The sequence below is a fragment of the Cebidichthys violaceus genome, unplaced genomic scaffold (assembly GCF_023349555.1).
Source record: "Cebidichthys violaceus isolate CVI_PGR_0920_01 unplaced genomic scaffold, fCebVio1.0.p SCAF_26, whole genome shotgun sequence".
NCBI classification, from domain to species: Eukaryota; Metazoa; Chordata; class Actinopteri; order Perciformes; family Stichaeidae; genus Cebidichthys; species Cebidichthys violaceus.
In genome coordinates this window covers 4,852,668-4,863,268 of record NW_027176439.1, presented here as the reverse complement: position 1 = coordinate 4,863,268, position 10,601 = coordinate 4,852,668, and the positions used below count along the sequence as shown (strand labels likewise).

General features: G+C 41.8%; 1 protein-coding gene across 2 annotated transcripts; it reads left to right on the top strand.

Annotated features, from left to right (window-relative positions):
- The first annotated feature begins 137 nt into the window (after window positions 1-137).
- Window positions 138-10,598, top strand: malt1 (MALT paracaspase 1). 2 transcript variants are annotated; one of them, XM_068721072.1, is made up of 17 exons: window positions 138-460; window positions 1,682-1,848; window positions 2,015-2,136; window positions 2,816-2,963; window positions 3,159-3,337; window positions 3,485-3,581; window positions 3,690-3,737; window positions 4,596-4,619; window positions 4,718-4,762; window positions 5,774-5,977; window positions 6,106-6,283; window positions 6,948-7,019; window positions 7,134-7,261; window positions 7,729-7,878; window positions 8,788-8,945; window positions 9,074-9,199; window positions 9,604-10,598. In XM_068721072.1, exons 1-17 carry the CDS (start codon window positions 312-314, stop codon window positions 10,090-10,092), a joined length of 2,484 nt encoding a protein of 827 aa, XP_068577173.1. In that variant the 5' UTR covers window positions 138-311; the 3' UTR covers window positions 10,093-10,598. The 2 variants fall into 2 exon arrangements, with proteins under 2 accessions (XP_068577173.1, XP_068577174.1); XM_068721073.1 differs by lacking the exon at window positions 3,690-3,737.
- Window positions 10,599-10,601: the final 3 nt, after the last annotated feature.

Genomic DNA, 10,601 nt, shown 5'->3' with positions numbered 1-10,601 from the left:
CAGTTGTGGAGCATTCTAGAAAATCTGCAAATTACTATACAATTCGTATTTAGAAAAAAACGTTTACTTACGGTGACTTATCTCGACGCATATATAATCTCTGACAGAGGCAGCCCACAGTTGCGTGTGTGTGTGCGTGTTGGGGGGGAACCAAGTCTGTGTAGTAGGCGTATCTGTATCCGTATCACTTTTACAATTTCTTCCAGGAAGTAGATTTTACGTCTTGAAGGGAAATGTTGTCAAGTGTGTAAAACCAGTGATTGTAGTCTTGAGAGAAACGCGTTGATGGTCAACTCTTCTTGCTGGCCGCCATGTCGGATTCTTTGGACCGGTCCACGAAGATCAACCTGTTGAGGGAGTCGCTCGTGAAGAAGCTCTGTGAGGTGTTGGACAAATCCAGCAATAAAGGATGGCGAAAGCTAGGAGACCTGGTCGGCAACGACAGACGGTTTAAAGTCAGGTAGGCTGAAGTTGAGGAGTCAGACTGTAAACTATGAAATCACAAAGTCATTGTTGTAAAAACAATAGAGTCCAGTAGTAACTGTACTGTAGTTTGGCGACTGCAAGTTAAAGTTAATAAAGTTAAGTATTGTGTCTGCAGCCTCTTAAAATGAAATAGTTATATCTACAATATATTCTCACAGGAAGGAGCATGTTATAATAGATTATTACAATGTTCAAACTTGTATACTATTTACATCTAACTTATGTGTAGGACAGATGAATGAGTGATGCAATTGTTGTAATAGATCTAGGTCTATATATATATCTATCTATATATATAGATATATATAGATAGATATATATAGATCTATATATATAGATCTATAGATATATATATATATATATATAGCTATACATATATAGATATATATATATATATATATATATATATATATATATATAGATCTATATATATATATATAGCTATACATATATAGATATATATATATAGATCTATATATATATAGATCTATATATATATATATATATATAGATCTATATATATATATATAGATCTATATATAGATCTATATATATATATATATATATATAGATCTATATATATATATATAGATCTATATATATATATATATATATATATATATATATATAGATCTATATATATATAGATCTATATATATATATATATAGATCTATATATATATATATATATATAGATCTATATATATATATATATATATATATATATATATATAGATATATATATATATATATAGATCTATATCTATATATATATATATATATCTATATATATATAGATCTATATATATAGATCTATATCTATATATAGATATATATAGTATATTTGACATATATATTTGACAAGTTGAGAGAAATAACTTCACACATAAGAACAAAAATAGACAATAAAAGCTGTGTGTACAAATGTAAACACGCCTTTTTTATAACATAAAAAAAAAAAAAGAAGCCCTCATCGTGTCGGTTTGACACCTAGATACTGTTTATTTCCTGTCCAGCTCTTGCCTGTTTATAGACTATATGTTTATGTTTTGCTTATCTTCTGTGAAGTCGTATGTCTGGATTTGTATCTTCCCCTAAATGCACATAAATACATTGTGAGCCACCGACAATCCTGAGGCAAATTCTTGGGCCCAAAACGTTGAATCTGACGTCAATGTCCTGCATCGCTCTGCAGCTCAGACGACATGGAGATGTGCTCTCTGAAGGTGCTGGAGCTGGAGGGAAGCCCGAGCCGCACGCTGATGAGGCTGATGGGAGAGCGAGGCTGCACCACGGCTCACCTGGTTGACTACCTTCAGACGCTGGGCAACTCAGAGGCCCTGCAGTGCCTGAAACCATCAGGTACAGTAAAAAAAAAAAAAAAATGCACCCAGGCTTGTTTTCACATTCTCACATATCCCCAAAAAAAATGGAATGTATGACTCACTTCATGGTATGGACACTGGCATGTAGCCAGTCAGCCTATAGTCAGTTTAAAACCAGTGTGACGATTCTCCTGAACGTACAGCCCTGCAGATCCTCATCCAGCCCCAGTCGGTGGCTCTAATATGTGGACACAATCTTCGCCTGAGCTGCCACGCTGTGGGCAAATCTCCGGTACAGTACCAGTGGTTCAAGACCAAAGAAGAGGTGAGCCACGACTCCTCCGCATTCACACGCATCCGACTTTAAAAGGAAGCAGTTTGTGATGAACCGCTTTGTTTCTGCTGCGTTTGTTTCTTCGTTGGTGGCCACGCTGATGTCAGATGCAATCATTGTTTTTGCATCATCCCTTCTTCACACTTTTGTCAACAATGGCTGCACATGACTCCATGTAGCATCTATATAAAAACATGATATTCTGTTATCCAACAGACATGGTGAGCCACTCCCTTAGTAGATCTGCTTGCATTCCCAGATTGAAAATTACGTCTTTAATCGGTCCATGATGTGGACTTCAATATCATACTTTTGCATTAAACCTTCCTGTGCAAACATTTCATTATCTTGCAGACATTCAGCAAGTCCACTGAGAGATCAGAAAACCCCCCAAAATAACCTAAATATTAGAAAAGTTCAATATAGATTATTTTGTCTTTCCAAGACGTTCACCTGCATTTTACTGCAGTGTAAAAATGTGTGTTAGATGCATAAACTCTAGCCTTCAAAACATGTCTGACTGTCAGCTTACTCACTCAGCATCTGAAACCAGTTCAGAGCCGGCAATCTAAAAATCACACCTGACACTAGATTTCAGTCTTCACATGGGGGACCGCCGTTTCTCTTCTAGGACTGTGATAACGTTACACTTTGCGTGTCCCAACCGCAGGTGCCGAACAGCTTCTCCTCAGACCTGGTGATGAGTCCAGTCCGTCTGCAGGACGCCGGCTTTTACATCTGCAGGGTCAACTGTGGAGATACAGTTGAGTTCAGCCAGTGGGTTCAAGTGGACGTCCTGAACGTCACCGGGTCGTGCGGTAAGATGGCGTTTCAAATCTACCTCCTGCTCCCGTGTGCGATGTTTCATAAATGCATTTGTTGTTTTTAACGTATTTATTAGTCGCAGGACGGGACGAGCGACTCCTGTGGGAATTGAACTCCAGCGCTTTTGCCGTTGAGAATATAACAGACAACAATCGTAATGATGTCTCCTCTTCTCCTTCCGCTACCAGGGCAGAGTTATCATTCCTTAGAGGGTCGGTTGAAGTTGGTGATCCAGCCTCAGTCCCAGCGGCTACATGTTGGGGAAACCCTGCAGGTGGAGTGTGGAGCCGTGGGGCGGCCGATCCCTCGATACCAGTGGCACAGGAATGGAGTCCCGGTACCCAACGCCACAAAGAGGAAACTCATGGTGAGAGAAGACTGAAACCGTTACTTCTTGCTTCTTGTTTGGATACTTCTTTTTTTTCCCCCCCTCTGGTTATAGTCGTCAGACGTTACAAGGAACGAGCATCTGAACTTTTTTTTTTTTTTTTGTGTGTGTGTGTGTGCATTTCAGATCCCCCACTCGATGCAGGATCACCACGGCAGGTACCGCTGTGAGATCCGCAGCAGCACCGAGAGAATGTGGACCAACGAAGTCGACGTCGTGATCGGTAGGTCACGCCTCAGTGCATTGTGTTCATGGTGCGATTACGGTCCAGTGACACCAGCTCTGGTGTCGTGTGTTATGAGTGACTATTTGCTCTGCTCTTGACCGAAAGCACCGAGGATATCTGTCCAGGTTTCAGAGGCAATGGAGTGCTCTGAAGGTAGAGTTGAAAGCGCTGGCGCATGGTGTATTGAATGGGGATAGCATAACAATAAGCATGCATGCACATTTTAATCACAACTCCTATAACTGCATGTGGGTCACGATCCGGTTTACTGTCACATAAACACTAACCAGCATAAAGCACAGGCCTGCACTTTGTTTTGATTCATGTCATTCATTTCTCAGTCTGTCTTCTATATTTGTCTTATTGTCAACAAACGAAAAACACCAAAAACCAACATTGAAGTGATCCGCTTCACATAACCCTGGAGGACTGTTTGTTTAAGGAATGGTTCAAGGTGTTCAGTATTGAGAGACGGATTAACCAACTGTTGGTTTTGTCGTATTAATGATATTTGTTGACAATAAGGAAACCACAGAATAACACAATCTTAATCTCTAGATTATAACATAATGATTAGTTGATTCAATTGCATGACTGTGACGCTCACCTTCCCTTTTGACTACCGTATTTCCCGCACTATAAGGCGCACCGGATTATAAGGCGCATAGAATAGAGTAGGAGTAAGCACAGTACCGGTGTTTACCGCTATTACTTCGGCGACGCCCCTGACTACGGTAGCCGTAATGCTGCAAGCGGTGCGGCTTTGTAGTTTACCAGTCGTACTGAAACATTTTGACAGAGCGCCGTGTACAACCAGTATGGATCAACCAATTAACCAATTGATCCATATATAAGGCGCTCCGGATTACAAGGCGCACTGTCGTTTTTTGAGAAAATTAAAGGCTTTTAAGTGCGCCTTATAGTGCGGAAAATACGGTAATCCTTCTTTCCTGAATTAAGAAAATATGTTTCTAACTTACATGTGAACATGTTTGTGTTACCGATTTCTAGATGATTTTTACGCCATTGGAGGAGGTAAGAGTAATCGCACTCATCAAGCAATTATGCACATCCGTTAGAAAACACAGAACTTGCCATGATATGCTCTTTTTATTTTGACATTGCAATTTTAGGATCCAGTGAATTTTTCCTGAATAATGTCCCAGAACAACTTCATGGTGAGAGTCTTTTATCACATCTTCATGCAGACATGAGTGAAAAATGTGTTTAAAATGTGATCACCGAGTTCTCTGCTGTAGTTTAGTGATCGATCCGGCTGACGCACAGCTTCTTTACAGTATATAAGTCATACTATCACGGTCTTTGTTTCCGATCCGCCGTCACTTCCTCTCTCATTCACCAGAATAAAGATGGGATAGCTGCCTTTGTAATATGTGATGTCAGCAGCCGAACCCGTGAACAAAATAACACTTCACAGCAGAATAAAACCCGACAACACCAGATAATTCTACCTCTAAAAATACCAACCGAGTTTAGTCAACATTCCTCTTGACAGTTCTGACATTCACAAGCAGGCTGGTAGGTGACATCAAACAGCTTCTCTGTAATTGTGATCCGTATCTCACCACTACCTGAACTACTGGTGTGAAGTCCTGTTACACACATCTTTATTTGTCTTAAAAAGGGGAATTTTCTTTCATGCTGCATCATATAAAAGTACAGCATGTGTGTGTCGCTACTAGTAGGATACCAAAGACCATAAAAACACGCATTTAATTGATCAGAATCCACATTGAAACGCACTGAGAAGGATCAGTGCAAAACCAAAACCCATGAGCCTCAACAAATGTTCTGCGGGGCAACCGTCTGTGCTGCTTTTCTCTTCCCGTGTCGGTTGATATTAGTTCATAAGCCAATAAGAAACAAGAAAAAAAACAGGGTGTGATCATAGCATAGTTTGTCCTTTAGAGGGCATCTCTTAGTACATATCTTGGTCACAAAGCTCCATAAAAAGATATGTTCGTATGTTATATGTTAATGTAAACATATATATATATATATATATATATAGTGTTATTATTATTATATTAAAGCATGACTATTGTTAAGGACATTCCTAACTTAAATGTGTGCACTTTGCAGCAGGCTTGACTTCTACCTTGAAGGTTATTTTAAATGCTCCGGTCCCCTCCCACAGTGCAACAGTACGGTTCTCTCTCCCCTCACAGCAACTGACAAAGTGGCCCTGCTGATCGGCAACCTGTCTTACCAAAACCACCCGCAGCTCAAAGCTCCCATGGTGGACGTGTACGACCTCACAAACCTGCTGCGGCAGCTGAACTTCCAGGTGGTGTCGCTGCTCGACCTCACGGAGTCGGAGATGAGAAACGCCGTCGACGAGTTCCTGCTGCTGCTCCACAAGGGAGTCTACGGTACGCTGAGATTCATTTTTGACGTACCGGTGGATCGCTCTAGATTGCGGTAGAACCAGAAATGCTCACGTGAATTGTGGGGGGCTTTTTTCCGGTTGATTGAAATACTCACTTCCCTCCTTTTTTAGGTCTGCTGTACTACGCCGGTCACGGATATGAGAACTACGGCAACAGTTTCATGGTGCCGGTAGACGCACCAAACCCGTACCGGTCGGCCAACTGTCTATGTGTGCAGAGCATTCTGAGACTGATGCAGGAGAAGGAGACGGGCCTCAATGTTTTCCTGCTGGACATGTGCAGGAAGAGGTGAGTCAGTGGGTCGTTCCTGTGACTTCATTACATTCTAAATGTTGCATAGAGAAGTTGAGAATACACGTAGGTGGAAGAGTATAGTTAGTACTGTGCGTCACCAACATTAAAGGCAACCGTGAGTCGGGAGTGAAAGGTTCAGATCCTCTCTGCACCCAAAACATGACTAAATACCACAATTACTACTCCAGACAAATAACACCTAAATATTCAGTTTATTATCATTAAAAGATAAATAAAACCAGAAAATGTTGACATTTGTTCACAGGTTAACTTTTGTCAAACAAATAGTTCTCTCGGTCATCTTATATTTAGAGCTACAGTTTTAACTTTAACCTTTAATTCAATTCAATGTATTTTGTACGGCGCAAAATTTGCCTTAGAAGGCTTTGCAATCTGTACAGCATACGACCTCCTCTGTACCAGGACACCTTGTGTTCTCTACTGTGATCTACTATATCTTGTGAATGACATTTCGTAAAGATTGGTTTGGCATTTAAGTCTTAATTGGACATAAAAGTACATTAAAGAAATGGTGGGAGAGAGACGGGTAGGACAACAAAGATCTGAAGTATTAGGCTACCATGTTATGTTATTGATTATTACATAAGTAATGATTTTCTCTGCAGTATTTATTTATCGCCTTGGTTTTATTTTCCAGGAATATTCACGATGACAGCGCTCCAAACATTGTCCTGAGGGTCACGGCAAACATCGTCTTTGGATACGCTACGTGAGTTTGAATCATCGATTTTCATTCCAAACTAAATGCATGTCACACTTCTGTTTTTTGTGTGTTCAAGAGCATCTAAAATGTTTCACGTCCTCTTGATTTCGGGCCGCTCAGGTGCCAGGACGCCGAGGCCTTCGAGCTGAGCTCCAGCGGTTTCACCAACGGCGTGTTTGTCAAGTTTTTGAAGAAGCGGCTCCTAGACGACGAGAAGATCACCGTGGTGCTGGACAGAGTCGCTGAGGGTGAGAGAGGAACAGAAACACGACGAGACGACGACACATGTAGCGCCGAAAGGAAGCCCGATACATGTCACGTGTGCAAAATGACTATTATTATCTGTAGTCTTGATTTCTGAGAAGATTATTAGGTTACTGCGAGAAATGAAAAGACCATTTTGCAGCGGTTCGGTTATGAAGTCGACTTGTTTTACAGATGCTGTGTTTGCCACAGGAAGTGTTTCAGTTCATTTCTCAATAGAAGACCAAAATTCTACTCATTGAGTGTTCTGTTAATGAATGAAAATGACTTGAGGTTACTTTAACAGCTCAGGGAGGGTTGATTAAATCAAGTCATCAACACAATGTGCTCCTCACAGAGCTCCCGTTCTGGTTTCAACTCATGTAAAGGAGCTTTTAGGATTCTGTGAGGCGATACACTCAACACAGGCTGTTGTTGAACATGCGATTTCTACTTTTTTTCCCGTGTCCAGACATGGGTCAGTTTGACGCTACGAAGGGCAAGCAGGCCCTGGAGATCCGCAGTAGTCTGTCAGAGAGGAGAGCGCTGACCGATCCTATCCTGCCCGGCGACAGCGCCGATCTCGCTCACGCCGGCAGCCTCCAGTGGGCGAAGGCTCACGGTGAGTTGACAACGCAAACTTTTAAAATGTTTGTTTAGCATTTGTTTTCGGTGCGCTGGGAAGCCCCCCCATCAGCTCACTGCTGCTCTATATTGCACGCTCTGTCAAATGTTGACTTTGGCTGATGCTGATTAAACACACAGTGCTCCCTCTGTTATACACACCTGCACACATGGGGGCTTCCCAAGGCAACCGCATGACAGGATGACAGCGTTACCACCTCTTCATAAATGTTTACTTATGGAGAAGCCAGGGAGGAAAATAGCATTTCTTCTCGTGGGTTTTGTTTTGATCATTCTAACCAGGTAGACTATATTACAGTATATTACAATCTTAATTATTATTACAGGTTATGGCCTCAGTTATGAACAAACAGTTCAACCAAAGACTTAGTTTTCCTTCTGAGATTATTTATTTTGAGAGATTTTTAGAGACCTCTATTGGTGGAAGTATCCAGCATTTCACAAAAAAATGTTGAGGAAAGTCAGAAAAATAGACATTTTTTGTTTTATTTTTTATCGTATTCCTGAAATCATCGATATGATTTATCTTGAGGCAGGTTGGGAAGTGCTGCTGTATATGACTTTAAGATTCATGGACTTATATTTTTCCTTTTTCTGGTGACTTTTTGTGTAAATTAACAAGGAAGTTTAGAAGTAACTCACCATTTCTGAGCGAATGATTTAAGAAAATACTCGATTAAGCGCCTCTACTGGATGTGCAGGCAAACACAAAACACTGAAGTGGATGTGTCTTATGATAAATCAATAAATATAAGTTATTCCTTAGAATTAGAGTGTTAAAATGACGCTACATCTTGTGAATGGAGCATGAAAAGCAGCTGAAGTTCTTGAAATCAATCAAACATGTGGAACTTGAACCGTTTTGTTTTTTTCTCTGTGATTCCAGAGCTCCCCGAGAGCATGTGTCTCAACTTTGACTGCGGGGCTCAGATCAAGTTGGGCTTCGCTGCAGAGTTCTCCAACGTGCTCGTCATCTACACCCACATCGTTAAGAAGCCAGAGGACATGTCCGTCTGCCAGGCTCACGTCACCGACTTCTCACAGGTCAATATGTCGTCATCAACACTGATTATTAAGAAAGAACGAGCCGGCAATTTGGGCGTGTGCATATATATACGTTTGTGAGCTTGTGCAAACTGTAATCTGCCACCTGCGTCTCTTCCTCACTGCAGGACCTCGATGTTGATCCTAAAGAGATGAACAGAGAGACTCCAGAGGAGACGGGGATCTACCTTCTGTCCAGCAACCTGCCGCAGCACTGCCTCTACACCAGGGTCAGCTCACTGCAGAAGCTCAAGGTAAAAACTCAGCGAGACATTTTGCTATAACATTTTTTTATGTGCAGAAGGTTTATATATGTTTCTCCTTCCTGTTAGGAAAGCCTGTTGTTTTAGGATTAAACTGATGTAATGAATTAGGATGAACTTAAGTAATGCAACCTGAACATCTGTACCAAGTTTTGTGCCGATCCATCCGACCTGCTGGTGGCACTAGATTAAAAGTCCGGGGATCACCAAAGTCGGTTAGCTTCAAGCTCTGAGCGCCATGAATGTCTGTACCAAATTTCACAGATTTGGTCTGACAGAGAGACCGACTCTGCAAGAACCACGCTGCTAACCTGGATAAAACCGTTTTTGCTTTTGAACATGGGCAATAATTCACTTCAGTTTCCTTCATTCTCCTCTAACCACACATCCAACAGGAGGAGCTGGTCTTCACCGTGTGCCTTCAGGGCACCTTCGCCGCCATGGATGACGAATCCGTCCACTGGACCAAAAGCATCAACATTGGCAAGCCGCTGATCGCCCGACTGGACCTGAACCGGCCCGTGCGGCGAAATAGCTGCCTGCACACCTGCATGATGCCCCACAGCCCGTCCCACAGCCCCTGCCACAGCCCCGTGCCCGAACACCACCTCCACCTCCATTACAAGTCGCACCAGGCCCAGGACTGCAACCGCCTGTCCCCGCAACACCACTACCTGGACGTCTTTGAGCACCAGGGAGCAGCGGGAGGCTGTGGGGATTCCTTCTACGACAACGTCGGGCAATCTCGCTACGAACCTGCGTACGACTCGGCCGGTGGGTTTTCGAGCTCGCCGGGGAGGCTCAGCATCCCGATAGAGACCACCGACGACATCCACGAGCTGCAGACCGTGTTCATCAACAGTCTGCAGCTTCAGCCGCAGTGAAAGCTTTAAAAAGGTCTGACGTTGTAACTGGAATGCTGCTGCTCTTTCTGTTGCATGTTGTGACTTGATACCATTTGATACAATATTATATTCATCCAGTTATTAACAAGAAGCCGTATACTGACTTTTGTACTCGAGTTTTAAAGAACAGTGTAAATAAAAAAAGTGTACTAATAATTTAGGTGTCAATCTACCAATATTTATCTGAGGAATAGCAAAGATACTGGATGCTAATTGTCAAGATCAGACATGTCTGATTTTTTTTACCTCGTGCAGATGTTTGTTTAAGAATATGAACAAAATGTGAACAGATGAAAGGGGCATTAAGATCGAGAAGATAAGGGTTGAAGCGCTCTGCACATAGCAACATCTGTTCATGTAACTAGTCTAAAAAAATGTTTTGTGGTCGGAGGAAATATCAAAGACATTTTGTAATATAATTAACCAGAGGAAAGAAAGTGATCGTTAAAAACAAATCCTTCAGATTAAAAACCTCGAGCCACTTCCCA

Bases quoted from the DNA above. Each gene is read 5' to 3' on its own strand.
- malt1 (XM_068721072.1), top strand. From the start codon at position 312: ATGTCGGATTCTTTGGACCGGTCCACGAAGATCAACCTGTTGAGGGAG. The intron at 3,582-3,689 runs GTAGGTCACGCC...CTTGACCGAAAG, and splicing joins CGAAGTCGACGTCGTGATCG to CACCGAGGATATCTGTCCAG. The intron at 3,738-4,595 runs GTAGAGTTGAAA...ACCGATTTCTAG, and splicing joins GGCAATGGAGTGCTCTGAAG to ATGATTTTTACGCCATTGGA.